The 20,417-nt window shown below is 41.9% G+C and overlaps 1 protein-coding gene across 1 annotated transcript in view; it reads left to right on the top strand.

The window, feature by feature from the left end:
- Nucleotides 1–422: 422 nt before the first annotated feature.
- Nucleotides 423–20,417, top strand: part of MUC5AC (mucin 5AC, oligomeric mucus/gel-forming) — a 60,887-nt gene continuing 40,892 nt past the window's right edge. The window contains exons 1-15 of the mRNA XM_081010846.1: nt 423–526; nt 4,342–4,467; nt 7,750–7,821; nt 8,461–8,722; nt 9,171–9,285; nt 10,310–10,400; nt 11,572–11,681; nt 11,902–12,118; nt 12,680–12,805; nt 14,347–14,464; nt 15,362–15,500; nt 17,496–17,606; nt 18,455–18,524; nt 18,854–18,991; nt 19,938–20,102. Coding sequence (XP_080866972.1) covers nt 454–526; nt 4,342–4,467; nt 7,750–7,821; nt 8,461–8,722; nt 9,171–9,285; nt 10,310–10,400; nt 11,572–11,681; nt 11,902–12,118; nt 12,680–12,805; nt 14,347–14,464; nt 15,362–15,500; nt 17,496–17,606; nt 18,455–18,524; nt 18,854–18,991; nt 19,938–20,102 — 1,933 coding nt within the window. The 5' untranslated portion in view covers nt 423–453. The remainder of the gene's footprint in view (nt 527–4,341; nt 4,468–7,749; nt 7,822–8,460; nt 8,723–9,170; nt 9,286–10,309; nt 10,401–11,571; nt 11,682–11,901; nt 12,119–12,679; nt 12,806–14,346; nt 14,465–15,361; nt 15,501–17,495; nt 17,607–18,454; nt 18,525–18,853; nt 18,992–19,937; nt 20,103–20,417) is intronic.

Below are 20,417 nucleotides of genomic sequence, written 5' to 3'. Positions count from 1 at the left end.
CCTCTCCCTCTCTCTCTCTCTCACACACACACACACACGTACACACTGTAAGTCAACCACTTTCCAACCACTTTGGAATCCTTAGATTCCAAAATTACATTTGTTTTACAGGTCTTCCAAAAATGTTTTAATGAAAATTAGCCTCAAGGGAAGGATGTTCTCCACTGCTTGTTCCTCCTGAGTTCCTTCACAGGAAAAAAAAAGTCTCTTAAAATTAATACTCCTCCCCAGATGCAAATACACTTGGCCAGCCCCTGACAGAGTAAAAAAATAATAATCATCTATTTACCTATGCACCTGCTAAAAATCTCTGAAGCCCCACCTCTTAGGAAACTTGTGAAACAATCTGGGAACTGAGCCAAAGTCCACACTCCTGCTATATAAGAGTCATCAAAAGACAGGTGCCTCCTCAGAAGCCTGTCGTTCGGTACCTGTTGCCGAATCCCGGCCAAGATGGGGACAGGCAGGGGGGCAAGGATACCACTATGGATACCAATGCTAGTGATCGCCTTAACATGCCAAAAAGGTAGGAAATTTTAACAGAGCTTCATTCCCTGGGCAACAGCTAGTGCCTACTTTCTCCATGGTCCGAAGGACTTTACAGTGATTTTGTTTGCTTTGCCTCATTAAATCTAATCAGGACTTTAAACATATTTGCCTTGTATTTTCCTATCACCATTCTAAAGACAATATGCTCAGGTTTCAGGGATATAAAATTCACTGCCCCAGTGCCCCGAGGCAGTCGTTTGGTAGATCAATAGGCCATGATCAGTAAGTAGATCAGCCTCAGTATAAAAGCCATTAAAAATTGGTTTCATCTTTTATGCTCAGACACTGATTGATTGATTTTTACTAGTACGAATGAGGTTTGTAAAATGTGATTGTCGAAAGGAGCAAACCTGGCAGGTTAATAAGGCAAAGAGAGAATTGTATATATTATTTGTAAAACCATATCACTGCATCATTAAGCCTTTTGAAGTCAGTAGCAAAACTCTTGCTGACTTTGATGAACTCAGTTCCAGTTTAAATCAAGTTATGTTTGAGATCAGCCATACAGAAAGGGGTACCAGAATAGGACTTTGTGCCAGTGGAGCATTTTTCAGTAGCCTTCCATGGAATCAAAGTATTCTGAAATAAGGGACATACCATTGTGATCCATGGAACTAAAATGCTCTGCGAAAATGAGACAATATTTTTAAGGGAAACACAGGTTTGAAAGCTTCTTTCCTTCTATCAGCATCTTCGATAGAGAACAATTTCAAGAGTCAACCAGTTCCATTCACATTTTCTTTCTGAGCCTAGAGCAAAAATGGATGCAAACTCTAGGTTCTGAAAATAGCACAATACATAGCTATTTGAAAACTAAACCAGCCAAGCCCAGAGCCAGTTATTTCCTCAGCAGTGCATCCACAGAGAGTGTTCTTGAGTTAATGACTTCTCTCTCTTCCCCTTCAATTGCAAATGTGTATTGAAACAGGATGGTTTCCACTTACAGCTACAATCTTCTATGTGGGCATCAGTAAATACAGTGAATACTTCACCACAGGACAGCTGGTGTAGGCTACATGGAATGAACTGCATCACTATCATTACAAATCTGCCTTATTTAAGATCTCCTACTCATTTATACTGAAGAAATAGCATAGAATTCAGGACAGCTGTTTCAGGGAGAATAGCACATGATTTGTATGCAAGTAAGGGAAAGTTTGTTGGGGGGTTTTTGGGGGGGTAAAAGGTGGGTGGTCTAGAAGAGGAAGCTGCCCAAGGCTAATTCAACTGGTTCATGTTTTGGTATGGTTTTGCATACCAACAACAAGAAGCTACACTGTGGCAAAAATTGTGCAAATAGGTTTTGGTGTTCAGTCAATTGTCAGTTTCCACACAGGATTTTCAAAGGTCTAATGACCAATCCAACTCCCATCAAAGTCATCACCTGGCTTAGGGTGGCGATAGATGCAAAGCTCAGTTAAAATGTCAACTTGGGATGCTGCAGCAGTTGAAGGGCAAAATTCCCCTTAGGGTTTTGTTATGAAAGGGATTGGAAATAGAATAGGCAATGTGTCATAATGGGTTAGATCCAGACTAAGTTAATCATACTTTATTCTTTCAAATCAATGGGGTAAAGTTCCTCTGGACCAATATAAGCCCCATTCAGTGGGTCTGCTCCACTAAGTCTCTTGATCCACACCAGTGTCTTTATATAAGTCTGTGGTGTACTTGCACTTGAAAGGACCTATCCACACTTATCTTGTCCTACCACTTTCCTCTGGGGAAACTAGCTCCTTACAACTGAATCACAGCAAATGTCAACTGGATTTTCCATGAATTGATGATTGCTCTGTTTCAGTGGGAAAGAGCAGGTTTTCCTAGGGAAAGCAGTCTGGCAAGTGGAAAACTCCTGAGACTCATGCTTTCTAGGCATGGGACAAGGGGAAGTGTGGGTGAATGTGAATTCTGCACAGTTCTGGCCACCTTATCTCAATAACTGGGCAAGGTCAGTTCAAGGGATTAATGGGTTGGAGCAGTTTCCCACTCAGGAAACGTGAGCTCAGAAAAGAAGGGGGCTTTTTTCTTCAGAAAAGAAAGGTAACTAAAGGGTGAATTCTAGAGATTGACAAAAGCATGGATTGTGTTGAGAAAGTGGACACAGAGAGGTATTTTCTCCCTCTCTCATGCCAGAACAGGGAGTTACCCAACGAAACTGATTAGCACTTGATTCAGGATAGATAAGAGAAAGTCCTTCATCACTTTACACACATTTATGGAATTTGATGCTGCAAGATGAAGGCATCTCTTAGGTGACTTTGAAAGAAGAGCAGAAAACCAGTCAGGGAGAGCAGGTTGTTAACCATAATAATTAAGTGGAACCTCCATGTTCATGCAGTACAAATCTGAATAGAGTATCAGTTGTGTGGCGTGAGGGGGAGAGTGGGAACGGTCTGCTGCCTTGATACTCTGCTTCTGCTGGGAAGGGTCAGAGCTCAGTGGTAAAGCACATGCTTTGTCCAGTGGAGTGAACTCTCTAACAACTGAAAGCATCTGATGCTTTACAAATGGGAAAGCCACAGATAATCGTAGAATCATAGACCTGTAGACTTGAAAGGAACCCTGAGGGTCATCTAGTCCAACCCCTTGCAATGCAGAAATCTCAACTAAAGCATCCCTGCCAGATGGCCATCCAACCTCTGCCTAAAAACCTCCCATGAAGAAGAATCCACAACTTTATGAGGGAGTCTGTTCCTCTGTTGAATAGCTCTTACTATCAGAAGGTTCTTACTGATGTTTAGCCAGAATCTCCTTTCTTGTAACTTGAAGCCATTGGTTCAGGTCCTACTTTCCAGAGCAGGGGAAAACAAGCTTGGTCCATCTTCCATGTGACAGCCCTTTAGATACTTGAAGAAGGCTATTATCCTTCCTCTCAGCCTCCTCATTCCCAAGCTAAACATACCCAATTCCCTCAACCATTTCTCATCAGGCTTTGTTTCCAGGCCCTTGCTAATCTTGGTTGCCCTCCTCTGCATAGCTTTCAGCTTTCCAATATCCTCCTTAAATTGAGATGCCCAGAACTGGACACAAGACTCCAGGTGTGGTCTGACCAAGGTGGAACAGAGCAGTACTATTACTTCTCTTGTTCAGGACACTATACTTGTGTTGATGCAACCTAGAATAGCATTGGTCTTTTTCTTTTCTTTTTTTTACTGCTGCATCACACTGTTGACTCATGCTAAGCTTGTGGTCTACTAAGACCCCTAGATCCTTTTCACATGTACTATTAGTAAGCCTGGTGTCCCCCATCTTAAATTTGTGCAGCTGGTTCTTCCTGCCTAAGTGTAGAACCTGACATTTGTCTCTATTGAAATTCATTTTTCTAGCATGAGATCAAATCTGTGGGTCTGCCTACTTGTAAGTGAGCCTGCCTGTGTGCTGAGACACCCATGCACAATATGCCTCCATGGTTTGAAGCAAAGGACAGGTCTTTTAAAATACTGATGCTTAGACTTCAGAGTGCCCTTTCCTGAGAATTTCACATAGCCCCTTCCATTCTTGGTTTCAGACAGCATGCTAAAAGCAACTTTGTTTAGCTGGGCTTTTGAAAGAGGAAGGGAATGGCTTTAGGAGACTGGTTGATGATTTGAAAATTGTATTTTGAGTTGATGCCAGTTCCCCCACCTATGATGTTTTGTATGTAGTTTTGCTTGTTAGCTGTTAAGTTGATGGGCCAGGAAAAAATATTTTTAATGTAGAAATGAATTAAAGTTTGGTCAAATCCTGTGCCATTGCCTTTTGCTAGTTAGCAGAATTGTTGCAGTCCCTTTCTCACTGTTTTAACTGTTGCCACAGTCAACACCCAGGTTGAGCAATCCCAGTATGAAGACCAGCAATCCCAGTATGAAGACCAGCAGTATGATCAACAGCAGCAGCAGTCAAATTACGACTATCCATCTGTGCAGCCGACACATGATGACCGTAGGTGTTTCTAACTTCATTTGGACTCCAGCGCTAGCCAGATATGCTTGCAATTGCCAAGCCATAATTATTTCCATCTTTCCCATATTCTTGGTCTCTGCTTTAAATTCCTACATAGTTTTGCATCCCAGCCTCTTAGTAGGCAGAGATGAGGCAATACTGAAGCTAAAGGTTTTCTGCTTTAGCTCACAAAGTGATTGCTTGCACACCCCTCTGAGTTGCGCCTGTTCCTTTTTGCTCTGAAAATGAAAACTGAGCTCCTCAAGCTATTAATTTGTTATCTTTGGGAACATGTAGGGTGTTAAGGCTTGATTCTTAGATAGTGTACAGTGGATAAAGTTTTGTTTATCTTGAGATTATGCTAATTTCCATCAGTCAAAGAGCAAGCAAACACCCTCATGCGAGGCAGGTATCTAATCTAGAACTATGTTTGTATTGCATAGGTGTTTGCGCAGCACACAAATATATTACGTGTGAGCATGGGTGTACACCCATGTGGTACACCCATGATAGTGGGATATTTAAATACATCCCTTTGTGCTTAGAAGTTCTAAACTGCATCACTCCCAACTGGGACAGGTCCAGCATATCTGCATAGTAATTTTATCATTTTGGAAATGCCTAAGAATGTTAGATTGTGTTTTTGAATAATTAGAGAAAGCTGTTTGCATGGCTCACCGGCTAGATCACCTTCGCTTTTACAATAAATTGCACATTGTCCATTTTATATAATATGCTTAAAAACTGGCTCCCTTTTAGCTAAAGTAAGAATGACAGCTTGAACAGAACTGACAGGGAGAAGCCAAAGTTAAAGAGATTCAGAAAGGAACACAGCCCATGACCCAGCCAAAGTCAAACACTGCAATATAATAACAATAATAATTTATTATTTATACCCCGCCCATGTGGCTGAGTCTCCCCAGCCACTCTGGGTGGCTTTCAGTTGAGTGTTAAAAACAATACAAAGCCCCTTTAAATTCAATGGAAGAGTTAAATGTGCTGTTGAACACTGGCTTTATCACTTTGTGCAATTTACAAATTTATCTGTTCTGAGAAATAGGTGATTATCTCTTGCTTTGCCTTAATCTAACATTAATTGGGTTTCACACTCTGCAATCTACAAACTATGGGGAATAGCCAACGAAGTCAGAGTAGACCCTCTGAAATTTATGGACTTAATTACTTACATCAATTTATTTTGATGAGTCATCTCTGAGTATGACTAACTTTGGATATTGCCCAGTTAAACAGAATTAAAGAATTCTTAGGTAAATTTTTTTGACACAAGTTATGCAAATGATAACCAAAGTGGTTCTTAAAATAAACTATGGTATTCATTTCATATACTGTATTCTATTTATGGTAGGAGCTATAAAAGATCAGGACTATTCACATTTTGAATCATCCAAGATACGCGGAGTTAGTTTTGTATTGCTTTTAAAGGCAGGCTAAGTCTTGCACTAAGTAATTTTTTTATATAACTTTTCTGCATCTCATTATCTTTTATATTTTTGCAAAAAAACCAAAAACAAACAACAACACAGAAAAGAGGGACTTTCTGGGGGAACTGTAGAAAGCTTTATGTTTCAAACTGTAGAAATTCTTACATAAAAAACTGCATATGACTGGTACCTCAGTCCCACATAAACTACAAGTGTTGGTAAATTCTAGTGGGAAGGGAGGAAACCCGCTATTTCCTCCTCTCTTCTTGTATGTTGCAATAGCCCTTGTGTTGAACAGAATCTATGTTTTTACTGCAAAGGGGCAAGCACTGATGTAGGAATATCTGGAAGTAATTCCTGAATCATGGCTAGCCCATAATGAGATTTCAGAAATGATAAAAGAGGCTAAGACAAGGAGAACCTACTGGATCAGGTCAATGGCCCATCTAGTCCAGCATCCTCTTCTCACAGTGGCCACCCAGATGCCTGAGGGAAACCCTCAAATGCTGATATCCTTTCCTCTCACACCAGGTTTAATGAACTGCTACTTCAGTGTAGCAACACAGAACGGCTATAATTACACACACAGTTAAACCATGGTTTCTTTAAACCATGGCTAGGTTAACAAACCACAACATATCATCTTATAGACAAGTAAGCAAGCCACAGTTTATTTTCCCAAAGTATGTTTTGTTTCTAGCCTTCTGCCTCTGTAACTTGGCAATTGTCTCAGGCAGGATGGCCAAATGAACCAAGGTAAAGCAGCAAGGCTGCTGGGTTTGGACAAAATGTCAAACCTTTGTTAAAATAAGCCATGGCTGAAAAGCCAACAACAAACCATGGTGTGCCATAGTTTGTGACCAGAAAACAAACCATGCTTAATCTGTTTGACTACAGCTTTGAATATTCAAACAAACAACTCTGATTCAACATATGATGGCTTCATGTTACATGTAATCCAGACCAAGACCATGCTATTATAGATGCTGCTGTTTGTTATGCCTAGATACAACCAGCGCAAATCTCTTTGTATGCAAGTTCAGAAACAAGATATTCCATAAAACATAATCACATTTTGTTTGAGCCAAACACAGTGAAAGGATTTAATCCCTCTCACGTTGCTCACAGTGTATGTGATGCCCTTTCACAAAGCAAAGGGAAAGCAATTAATTTACAATGTGACTAGTTTTACCTGGAAGAGGCTGGTATCATATTCAAGTTACCGTATGCTCCACATGAGAAAAGCCTCATTACATAAGTAAAGTTGGCACCATTTTGGTTATTTTGACAAGTTGTATTTGGTGCCAATTCTGACAGAACACTTTTGACATTTTATTTCTGCAGAAAGTGGTAGGTAGTGTCACACCAATACTTTCCTCATGTGCATATCTGAACACTTAGTTAAGAAAAAAAATTTTAAGCAGAAATTTTGTGCCTACTTACTTGAGAAGAAATCTCAGTAAACTCACTGGGGAATCACTTTCAGGTAAACTATGCACAGAATTGGGCTATCAGTATGACAAATCTCAGGATTTCATCACCAGCCACATGGCCTCTACCTTAGAATCCTTTAATAGCTCACTAGAATTTGCATTTAAAAGCCACACTATCCAGAATAGAAAGGGGGGGGGGATTGAGAATCACAGTTGAACTCTCATTGCCCCAGCCATCAAGGCCAACAGTAAGAGATTGTGGAAGTTGTAGTTCAGAAGGTCTGGAGAGTGCCAGGCAGGGGGAAGCTGCATTAGAGCTTTATTCATCAAATGGATTTGGAGATATCTCTCTATTATTTCATTATGGAAATGCTGGTACAAGCTGTAATCATATTTATTTCCATCAGCTTTTGTCAAACCATCTCGTAGTCCTCCTGTCACCATCATCCCTCCCATGAGAACAACTCTGGCTGTGAAAGGTAAGTGAACCACAAACCACATTCTTGTGTTTTAGACAATAATCTTCCACTCACTGGGTGAACTTCAACAAATGAGTCCTATCAGTGGCAGCCCTATGCAAGGACTTCCACTTGTGCAATGGGGCTCTTCCCCCGCTCCTCTTCCCCATCTCCCCTGTGTCCTCCCCCACCGCCATTGGCTCTGGCGAGTTGGGAGAGTGCCCAAATTGGGGTTGGGGAGGTGGGGTGGAAGAGAGGGGGGTTATTCCATATGGCAAGCTGAAATGCTTTCCTTGACGGAACTATTCCATTAGCAAGAAGTTGGATTCCTCCCACTGATTCAAGTTCCATTCCATTTACTTCAAAGGTTCTTTAGCAGCTGTATTCCAGAAAGGAAGATTGCAAAACTGAACCTTAGTATCATATCGGTTAGAAATGGACTAGGGAGAAACAAAGGAAAGGGAAACAACCCATGGGCTTCCCTTCAAGATCAAACAACAGATCAAGAGCAAATAAAAGAATATCATGTGTCATTATTTTATAGAAATGTAGATTTTGAAGATAAACTGAGGATGATTCTTGGATGAATGGATAGGTGGGTAGGTGGGTGGGTGAGCGAAGGATTTGGGTAGAACCTTACAGATTATTTTGAATCCACAGCCGGAAACTCTGCTCACAATGGGAGAGTGTGTAGCACATGGGGCAACTTCCATTTCAAGACCTTTGATGGGGACATCTACCATTTCCCTGGCACCTGCAACTACGTCTTTTCCTCCCACTGCAAATCTGATTATGAAGACTTCAACATCCAAATAAGGCGCTCTGTGGTTGAGAATGCTGCCATTATCAGCCATATCATCATAAAAATTGATGGAGCAGCCATTGAACTGACGCCACACTCCATTACTGTCAATGCAGAACAGTAAGTTCAGTTACTTTACTAACGACCTTATTAATGCCATTGGGGCCAACAACATAGAGTGGCTGTGTGGTACAGGAGCAAACAGCTATGCATAGTCCAAGGTGGGTTATAAATGCCACAGCTTTTATTGGTTGTAGCTGTAGTTCACAGGCTCCAGTGTTTTCAGAGAGCAACGATCCTATCATCAGGCACCTAAAGTGCTGGAATAAGGCTGATTTATAAGTGAAAGTGTTAAGTGAAAAGTGTCTTTGCATGAGAATAGTCATGGTTAGACTTGGGCCACATCAGTCTTCAAGTCATATAAGAATGGGGTAGTTTCATATGCTTGAACCATGTGTCTGTTTATATTGAAGGGATGCCATGAATGTTCTTAAAAAGATGAATTAGGTTTTTGTCAACGAGAGGTTTTCTATTTGCCACCTTCAGTTGCAATTTGCTTTATCTCCAGCGTCCAGCTGCCCTACAGCCACTTGGGAATCTTGATGGAGACAGTCTCAGGTTACCTGAAAATTGTTTCCAAGCTAGGCTTGGTGATCATGTGGAACCAAGAGGATGGCCTTCTGGTAAGAATATGAATGCTCAATATGCTGTTTTGTAACGAACAACCATGACACTATTTATCATGTGTTTGTTAGCAAGTAAGTGGTGATTAAAAGTATTTGCAGTTTAGATGTGATGCCCTCCATTTCGTTTTGAAATTAGGAAAAAACAAATTTGCCTGTATTCGGCATCGAAGATTACCTAATGCAAGATTACCTTCTTCTTAGTAAAGAGGGGGAAACAAGATGAAAACTGTTGCTAAAAATTAATCGCTTTTCTCATGTAATCAGCATTCCTGAGTGCATATCTTTTAGAGAAAGGTCTTGAGCTGCACAGTTTAGAAGATAAAAGCACAAGCACAATCCCGCACTTGAATTCATACTATTTTAAAAGTGAAATGTAAAGGTAGCTATAACTCTTGATATTTTTTAAAAAAGGGGGTTGTTTGTTTTTGTTTCAGTTTACTCATGAGTGACTTCATAAGTCATGCCTGATATTGTGAACCAGAATGATTATTCAGTATATCCCTTTGGTCTCTTGAGCTCTTGGATCATTTCTTTGGTGGTCTGGTCATTATGTTTCATCATGTTAATATCTTAATTCAGTGGGTTGGATCAAAACTTGAAGGGGCAGAATTGCACTAACCAGACACTCCTACAGGCAGAAGTGATGAGTGTGCTTCCTTTTTTTTCCCCCCCCCCTTCATTTCCCTCTTCTCTCTTCAGCCCCACATGCCCCCACTCAAATCTGTTCCAGGGGGTTGGGGAGCCTGTCAGACCAACATAGAAGATGATGTGGGGAAGGGTTCAAGGAAGAAGGGGAAACTGTTCTAAGAATAGAGAGTAATCAAAATGAGCCATTCAAAATTAGCTCAGTCAGGTAGTAAATATTTACAAGCTCAATCAGCTTGTAAATATTGGGTTCATCTATACATCAGTTGTTCACCACTCTCATGCAAAACCAGCCATCAGCTCTCATTTTTATTCATCATATTCAACACTCTGTGATTTCACTATACTTATCTCTTGCTTCCCCCATTTGTTTTAGCTTGAACTGAATGAGAAATATGCTAATCAGACTTGTGGACTTTGTGGAGACTTCAATGGAATCTCAACTTTCAATGAATTTGTTTCTAACAGTAAGTATACAACCCCCCCCCCCCCCAACAACACACACAGGCAGTTCTGTTGTTATTGCTTCTGGAAGTTCATTTGTAAGACGGCAATGTTTATATTGGCAAACACTTGTGAAAGGCTGTGTGGCATTTTAAAAGGACCAAGGGTCGTCTGTTGAAGTGATCTCTTGCAAAAATTGCAGTCTTTGTTTTCCCTGTCTTTTTGTAGCTAATTCTGTAAATGGTCTATTACATCTTTAAAACATGAGTATTTTTTTTTTTTATGTGGGAACGGGGCTCCCAACTTCGAATATACGAACATAGGAAGCTGCCTTATACCATTGGTCCATCTAGCTTAGCTCTGTCTATGCTGGCTGGTGTCAGCTCTCTAAGGTTTCAGACATGGGTCTCCTCTAGTCCTACCAGGAGACACCAGGAATTGAACATGGGGCCTTCTCTATGTAGAACACTTGCTCTACCATTGAGCTATGGCCCTTTCCTGAGTTTGTGTCAAGCAAGGAGAGTAATGATGTAGCAGAGAACATCCTCCTCCAAGTTTCTGACCTGGCTATATCTTGTCTCTCTGACCTATGCCACTACATAGTGCTAGTCTGGGATGCAGGATCTTTCAAGGCAGACGTGGGTAGGATTCCTTCATGGAAGTTTGAAAGAGGGCAGACCTACATTCTGTTTTTGGTCTTATGCACCAACCCATCTGTCCTAAAGGATAACAGCCCATCCAGCAAGGAATTCACCATGGATCTTGAGCAACTTCTGGTTTGATGTGGCCAGGAAGGCATCTTGGTTGGGATTGCCAACAAGATGATGCAGACAGATGTGGGTGTTTTTACTTTAACCTCATTGACCTTAGTAGGAACTATAGCTGTTAGATTAATCACAACTTGGAATTTGTTAATGCATAGGTATGGGACAAGAATCTGAGCTTTCTTGAGGCAAATGGGTAGGGGTGGGGACTTTTAAAATATATCTTTCTAGTAGTTGACCTGGCTGTCACCTCATGGGCTCAAGCTCTTCCTTCTACATCCATCTGCCAAACTTATCTGGCATAAAGAAAATAAAGATGTGGCCTGTGCCACCCTGGACCAGTAGGGTTGGCTGTACCCTATCTACTCCTGCTCTAACTACAGTTTTAGGATGACCATTTTGAAAATAATGCTATTCATACTTATTGCAGACATCAAACTGAATCCTGTGCAGTTTGGAAACATGCAGAAGATGGATGGACCCACCGAAGAATGCCAAGATCCTGTCCCTTCAGCTGCAAGCAATTGCAGTCAGGAGTTTGTAAGGATTCTTTTTGTTGTACCTTCTTTTTAAGGGAGATCTGATATTTTCTTTCCCTTTGCTTTGCCTTCAGGGAATGCAAAAGACACTGAGACAATGAACTTTTGGAAATAAATGCTAACTTACAAATATCATTGGTTAAAATCAGTAGTAGTTCAATAGCTAACTGGCGCTTTATGAAGCCCATTGATTACACACACTGTCTATTTCCTACTTCCAGAGTACTGTCTGCCAAACAGTATTGACTGGTGAAGCATTCATGGGCTGCAATGCACTGGTTGAAGTACAAGATTACATTGATGCTTGCGTACAAGACTTGTGCAGCTGTGATAAGTCTGCCACTGATTACTGCATTTGCAACACCTTTGCTGAATATTCCCGGCAATGTGCCCATGCTGGTGGACTGCCAATGGAATGGAGGACAGAAGATCTGTGTGGTAAGTATCTCTGAAAGGCACTTCCGCCACTCTGGGTCAGACTCAATCATAATGTGGGGGGCACTGTTGTAGGCCGTCTAGCCTAATCCTTTGCTTAATACAGAAATCCAGTAAGCCCAGCAGATGGTTGCCCAGCCTCTGCTTAAAGACCTCTAGTGAGAGAGGGAACTCTCCAACCCCATGCAATGGATTCCATTCTTGAATAGAACTTTCCATCAAAAAAGATTCTCCTCCTGTTCCACTGAAGTCTACCCCCTGTAGCTTAAGCCCATTTGATTTAGTCCTGTCCTCTGGGGCAGCAGAAGACACAATTTTTCCCTGTTTGGTGCAACAGTTCTTCATGTATTAGAAGTGTGCTTTCTTGTCTCTGCCTAGTATACATATACCCAGTTTCTTAATTTTCCCCTCACTGGGCTTGTTTTCCATATTCCTGCTTAAAAGAAAAACCTCACCAGAACATAAAACACCATTTGTTTAAAGCAATTTCGCCTCAAGAAAACAACCAACACAAAAATTACATAGTGGGTCATCTAATGTTTCTTAATTCATGTCTCCTTTCAGCCAAGACATGCCCTTTCAATATGGTGCACCAGGAATGTGGCTCCCCCTGTTCTAATACTTGTACCAATCCCGAAAGGTCCCAGCTCTGTGAAGATCATTGTACAGATGGCTGCTTTTGTCCACCAGGTAAGTCAACAAACAACATTAGGCTGACAGCAGGGGCTCTGGATATTAATAGCTTTCCATAGAAAACAGCTTCCTCAGTTACAGTTTTAAATGAGATAGTCATGATTGCTATCCTCTGCTATGAAAATTAAGGGTGGTTCTTAAACCCCCCCCCCCCCCACTTTTGGATTTATTTTGGATCTTGTTTTTTCTATATATCTTTATAGAGTGCTTTTGTGGATAGGCAAATTAAAAATTTAATATATGCACACTTCTTTGCATATTTTAATTTTATTTTTAAAATGTTTTCAATTATTTTATAATACGTCTTGCTGGAAAGGTCATACACTCTTGCAGAAAGGCAAACTAGAAATACATACAATCAAAAAGATTGTTATTTTTCATTTTTTTAAAAAATGCATGTATTTATTTATTTCATGCTGAAGTGCTGGTGCTATTCTGAGTAACTTTCAGCTTCAGTGGGTGATGCTTAGTTCTAGTATTAGCAGAAAGACGGAAAAAGAAATTCCTGTGAACTTTGCTGAGAGTGAATGACTGGCAAGTTTTATGAGGGCAGGTTGTTCAGTTGGATGGCTCAATGAACTGATCCAGCTTGGTAGCTTGTATGCTCTTAAAACAAAGCAAACCTGGTCAAGAACACACACAGACACACACAGACACACACAGACACAGACACACACACACACACACACACACACACACTACTACTACTACTACTACAGGTGTTTAATGTGTGTGAATGTTGAGGGTGGCAGGAAAGGATATATTGATTATTAATATCCTTCCCAACTTGCACTAGCAAGTTTCTTCACTCTGCTAGAGTGCATTCCCCTTCTTACAGAGCAGAAAACTCGTTGCAAACTCATGTGAGTTTCTTAAGACAATAAACAATTCAATCTGGGTTGCCCAGATTGAGATATGTTCTAATATTCCTGATAAGACCCCTTTTGAATCCCTCCTAAAAGAATAAAGACACCACAGTCTTATTCATAAGTAACAAAAAGTAGTTTTACTCGTGATCAGCCAGAGCACAGTGTGATCCCTGAAGGCAGGCTTTAGGCTTAAAGTTACACACATGTACAAAGAGGTTTACCTCATATGGGAGATAACATGGGGAACTGCTGTGGCAGCCAGCAGTCCAGTCCAGACAGGACAAACGGGAAGGTCGAAAAGGGGAAGGTAGCAGCGTGACTTGCCTTTTACCAGGTCTGGAGAGGTCATGCCCACCTACTAGTCACATGCAAGGAAGGATGCTCCAGGCCAGGAAGACAGGAAGTTTTGACTGGCTGAACCAAACATTCCCTTGCATGTGCACTCTAGCAAAACAAGGAATGTTGTACTTGACTGCTCCCAGTGGATTACATCCCACATAATGCAGCTCCCACAATGCCAATTTCTCGAGCTACTGGAAAATGGTAACATGGTAGGTTGCCATCAGGAGTCTGGCATGACAATACCAAAGTCAGTGGAATGGTGTAATGTGCCTCACAGATCTTAAAAACAATGAAACTGATACCTAACCTACCTCCTTATTCTTTTAGGCACTGTGTTCGATGACATAAGCAGCTCTGGTTGCATCGCTGTGAAGGACTGTCACTGTACTTACAATGGAGACACTTATTCTCCTGGAGCTTCTTTTGCATCCCAGTGCACTGCATGGTAAGACACCCACATCTGCTCATTCCTGTTGCCTAAAAAATAAATGTGATGGGAATAATGACTCAAGCGTAGAATGTTGTGGTATTAAAAAAAGAATCTCAGTATTGATGTTTACTACTTTAGTGTCAATTGCGTCAAATGCTAAAACACTGCAGCATGGAGCCACATGGATGCTCCCTTGGGTTCCGTGACAGAAGAAAGGTAGACTATAAATGATATGAAACAAAATAAGCTACAAAATACTGAAAAAACACCAACTGACAGGCATCAGATTAATATGAGTGAATTAATATGGCTGAATGTCAAGTACAGGTATCCATATTCAAAGGATATCCTGCTGTTTCTAGGATATCCCTCCAGGTATATTTGACATCAAAATTCACAAAGAAGAGGAGATATTTGAGGATTTTTTTAAGGAGCAGGTTAATGTCATTGTGAAGGAGGAGGTGGAGGAGAAACCCCATTTTTTAAATAAAAAAACAACAACCCATTGAATGCATTCATATTGTATATGAAGGAGATGAAGGTTTAAAGAGCCTTTTGTTCAAATATGCGACATCAATCCATTTCTATTCCAAAATTAAATAAAGGGCCCCATTTTGGCAGTGTGTTTTGAAATATGAAGCCTTCAGGAATACACGGGTTATGATTTATTGTTTATTGTTTCAACGTCTTTCAAAAACAGTTATTAACATTGCTATAGCTCATCAAGGAACATTGGATTACCTACAGAAAAGCTGTTCATTAATAAAAGACCACAACCTACAGCAGCACTTAAAGAAAGGGAAATAAGTGTATTAAAATAGCCTAGCTTTAATTATTGTACTTTTCTTTTTTGCTTGTTTTGTTTTCCTTGTGTACACTGTCACCTGATGCACACCACTCTCTTCTCTTCAGTACATGTACTGGAGGCCAGTGGGCCTGTGTCAGCCTTGACTGCCCTGGAATGTGCTCTGTTGAAGGAGGCTCCCACATCTCCACATTTGATGAGAAACGTTATTCGGTCTTTGGGGACTGTAGCTATGTCTTAACTAAGGTAACCAAAAGGCAATATTTAACTTTTGGGGAGGTTTGCAATGGAGAAATCCCCACATGCAGGGATCAAAATGGCTTGGTTAGAATGTCACAGGAAAAAGGTTTGATTTAATTAAGCTATTGACATCAACAGTAATTTTCTGTACACAGGAAACCCCAGCAAAGAGTCCAACATAAAATAAGTACGTTGATGTCAGCAGGCTTTTGCAAAAGTCCCATAGGAAAGAACTGCAGTTGCCATGCTTTGGGGATTTCATATGCAACTGTTCAATTCAGCCTTCCTCAACCTGGATATTTTGGTCAACAACCCCCTTCAGCACCAGCCAGCATGGCCCTGGTCTGGGATGATGAGAGTTGGAATCCAAAAACATCTGGAGGGTACTAGGTTGTGGAAGGCTAGTTTAATTCACTGCTGTTTAAGTATTGCAGTGTATTTCTCAGACTGGGAAACCAAGCACATAGAGTGTTTTTTAGTGGCTGGGGAGATGGAATGGGGCCTGGAAAATCTTGGGTCTGAGTCCCTATAGATTTTATGTGTATGCTACATCTGAAGGACACAGCCTCATTGACAAGGCTCATCTTACAAAACGCCGATTGAGACTAAGCTAGTTGGACTTAAAGGTAAAGGGACCCCTGACCATTAGATCCAGTCGTGACCGACTCTGGGGATGCGACGCTCATCTCGCTTTATTGGCCGAGGGAGCCGGAGTACAGCTTCCAGGTCATGTGGCTAGCATGACTAAGCTGCTTCTGGCGAACCAGAGCAGCGCACGGAAACGCCGTTTACCTTCCCGCCGGAGCGGTCCCTATTTATCTACTTGCACTTTGACGTGCTTTCGAACTGCTAGGTTGGCTAGTTGGACTTAAAAAAGGTAAAGGTAAAGGTACCTCTGCCCGTACGGGCCAGTCGTGTCCAACTCTGGGGTTGCGTGCTCATCTCGCTTAAGAGGCCGGGAGCCAGCGCTGTCCGAAGACACTTCCGAGTCACGTGGCCAGCGTGACGAAGCTGCTCTGGCGAGCCAGCACCAGCGCAGCGCATGGAAACGCCGTTACCTTCCCGCTATAAAGCGGTACCTATTTACCATATCTACTTGCACTTGGGGGTGCTTTCGAACTGCTAGGTGGGCAGGAGCTGGGACCGAACAACAGGAGCTCACCCCGCCGCGGGGATTCGAAGCGCCGACCATGCGATCGGCAAGTCCTAGGCACTGAGGTTTTACCCACAGCGCCACCCGCGTCCCATCTAGTTGGACTTAGTTCCCATTAAATTAATGGGACGAGCTTAGCCAATACTTAATTTCAATGGGGCTAAAGTATGACTAATTTAGTTTACATCCAGTCCAGAAGCTTTCACTTCAAATCAGCACCTCTCCTCAGATTACTTCCTGTATAAAGCCCTAAGCCAGGGATGGGGACCCTGTGGCCTCCGGACAGTCAGAGCTGATGGGAGTTGTAGTTCAGCAGCATCTGGAGGTGTTGGTCCAGCAAAACACTGGGAGCTCTTTTACCTCATGAGCCCTCTTGCCCATTAAGATAATGGAGAGGATGCCCTATTCATTTGCTAGCTCCTTGCAATGAAATATCAATGGGAGCAAGGGATAGACCTTTTACAGCACTGGCTCCTATTCTGTGAAACACCCTTCTAAGAGAAATGTCAATTCTATGATCTTCCTTGCCTTTCAAATACAAGGTAAAGTATGCTTGTTTAGGCAATCTCTTAATCTTCCATAGGAACTTGGCATGATATTTGACTTGCTAAATTATCACGTTTTAGTCTTATTTATATCATACTTTGTTTTTTAAAACATGTTAGCAACGTGTTGTAAAAACGACATTATATTGTTTTAATTGTGGGAAGTTGCCCCATATTGACAACGAAAAGCAGGCTGTCATTATTTTAAATAAACAACCCAGCTAGCTCAAAAGCCATGCGGTAATGGTTATATAAAAAGCCAAGCATTGCATGCTGCCTACACTCTGTGTTCTTCACTTCCAGCTCTGTGACAGTAAGGCCTTCACTGTTCTGGGAGACATTCGAAAATGTGGCCTGACAGACACCGAGACCTGCCTGAAAGGCATCGCCATCAACATAGATGGAGGAGAGACAGTAAGTATGGAAAACAAGGCCAACTATATGCTCAAAAGGGAGATTACACACTGATTTATAGAAGCACTCCTTCCGCCCACAGTGAAACAGCAAATATGTTCAGTCTTATGCAGAATATGTAGAACTGCTCAGTTTTATCTCCTAGTCTCAATTACTACTCCTAACAATAAACCAACTGACCTGTCCCAATCAGAATGTGAACTTCAGTCCCCTTGTGTGGCCCTCATTTCCCCTCTAGGTTACAGTAAGTCCTTTCACAGTCTAGATTTCATAATATTGCAGGCCCACTGCCCCACAGCCTCAAGCCCTCCACCTTTCCTTCCTTGCACATTTTCCTTCTCTTCCCACTTCTTTGTTTCCAATGCTCCTTTCTTCAAGTCTCCTTCCCCATATCTATCCTTTCCTCTGGTTACTGTTTCTTGGCTTAGTGCTCTCTTCCTTCAACTAACTTGCTTCCGGTTTCTCCCTCCCTCCCTTTGCTTCCTTATCTCCTTGTGATTCTTCCCATTCTCCAGACTGCCCCACAAACCTACTCTGATCCATAGAGAGCTGGGTGAGGATTTAATTCCAGTCAATTGACAGTTGTCCCTTCCCTCATAAAAGTTATTCCAGACATTCTAGCAGCTTTGTTTCCTGAGCAGTTGGTGCATTCATGAACAGTTCATTTCCAGCACAATCAACTGGTGTCAGAGGCTTCACTGCTACAGATGCAATACAATGTGGATTTTGTTGGAAGTTTATGTGCATGAGCAGTGTCATCCAAAGTCACAAAGAAACAGGAAAACAAGCGCATATGATATTTTTAACCATACTTGTTCATCATTATCTTTACCTTTCTCCTCTGCCAGGTAGTTGTGATCAAGTCTACTGGGGTCGTGTATGTGAATATGATCCTTTCCCAGCTGCCTATCTCAGCATGTAAGTTCTCCTTTCAGAGATAACACATGACATTCATCATTCTTCACTCTCCTACTCTATTATTGTTCTCAACATGAGGGATACCTTCAGCAAGGCTCTTCTGATGTTCTTAGGATTTTGGACTTTTCTCTTATGCTAGAAGGCCATTTACTAGGGAAAATGGTTAAAATGCTAAGCATAAGCAGTTGTTACCTCATTGTTAAGTATGCAAAATGCACATACCCTCGTGCCCCCCCTTGTAGCAAATGCCATAGCCATATGAATCATCAGTTGACACCTGATGAAATGTTTGATCCCATTAGTAAACTCATTATATTCCACTTCAACAGCCAATGTCACCATCCTCAGGCCCTCATCCTTCTTTATCGTTGTGGATACAAAATTCGGCCTCCAGTTACAGATCCAGCTCGTGCCCATCATGCAATTATTTGTACGCTTGGACCCAACCCACAAAGAGCAGACATGTGGTAAGTGAGTCAATTAGTCATTAGTCTCAAGACATAGAGGTGATGTTCACTGAAATCACTGTGATGCTGTATGAAGGATTGCAAGGATTTAAAGTTGAATCCTGACAGGAAAGGTGTACTGTGGAGTGTGGGGGACTCCCTGGTCATGAATGGGGCAACTGTGCCCCTGAAGGAGCATGTGCACAGCCTGGGAGTCATTTTGGACTCACAGCTGTCCATGGAGGTGCAGGTCAATTCTGTGTCCACGGCAGCAGTCTACCAGCTCCATCTGGAAAGCAGGCTGAGACCCTACCTGCCACGGACTGTTTCACCAGAGTGGTGCATGCTCTAGTTATCTCCCGCTTGGACTACTGCAACACACTCTACGTGGGGCTACCTTTGAAGGTGACCCGGAAACTACAACTAATCCAGAATGTGGCAGCTAGACTGGTGACTGGGAAGCGGCCGCCGAGACCAAATAACACCGGTTTTGAAAGACCTACATTGTCTCCCAGTACATTTCCGAGCACAATTCAAAGTGTTGGTGCTGACCTTTAACGCCCTAAATAGCCTCGGCCCAGTATACCTGAAGGAGCGTCTCTACCCCCCATCGTCCAGCCCGGACACTAAAGTCCAGCTCTGAGGGCCTTCTGGCGGTTCCCTCACTGTGAGAAGTGAGGTTGCCGGGAACCAGGCAATGGGTCTTCTTGGTAGTGGCACCCGCCCTCTGGAACGCCCTCCCATCAGATGTCAAGGCAATAAACAACTATCTGGCTTTTAAAAGACATCTGAAGGCAACCCTGTATCGGGAAATTTTAAATGTCTAATGTTTTACCATTTTTTATGTGCTGTAAGCCGCCCAGAGTGGTTGGGAAAACCCAGCCAGATGGGCGGGGTATAAATAATAAAATTATTATTGTTGTTGTTGTTATTGTTGTTATTTAAAGTCCACATGGTTTTGTTCCAGGTCTCTGTGGAAACTTCAACAATGTCCAAGCAGATGACTTCAAAGCTGCCAGTGGAGTAGTAGAAGGAACTTCAGCTGCTTTTGCCAACACGTGGAAAGCACAGGCCAATTGTCCTGACATCAAAAATATTTTCGAGAACCCATGTACTCTCAGCATAGAAAATGGTATGTGCACTGATATTTTGCAGCTTTTCTCATAGGACACTCTTTAACCAACAGCCTAATTAGAAAGACCCTTTAGAATTATTTTTTAAGCAGAAACTCACATTAACTCTATTAACTATTGTACAATAGAAATTGCCCTTGTATAGGGCTGGTAAGGACATAAAGGTCATGTTGACTTTTTTAGCTTTTATATTCCACCCTTCCTTCATGCAGCATCCTAATTCTTCTCCCTCCCATTTTATCCTCACAACAACCCTGTGATGTAAGCTTGTCTGAGACAATGTAACTGGTTTTTGGACACCTAGGGATCTTAAA

Source organism: Podarcis pityusensis (assembly GCF_964106645.2).
Source record: "Podarcis pityusensis genome assembly, chromosome: 1".
NCBI lineage: Eukaryota > Metazoa > Chordata > Lepidosauria > Squamata > Lacertidae > Podarcis > Podarcis pityusensis.
This window is presented reverse-complemented; position numbering and strand designations above follow the sequence as displayed.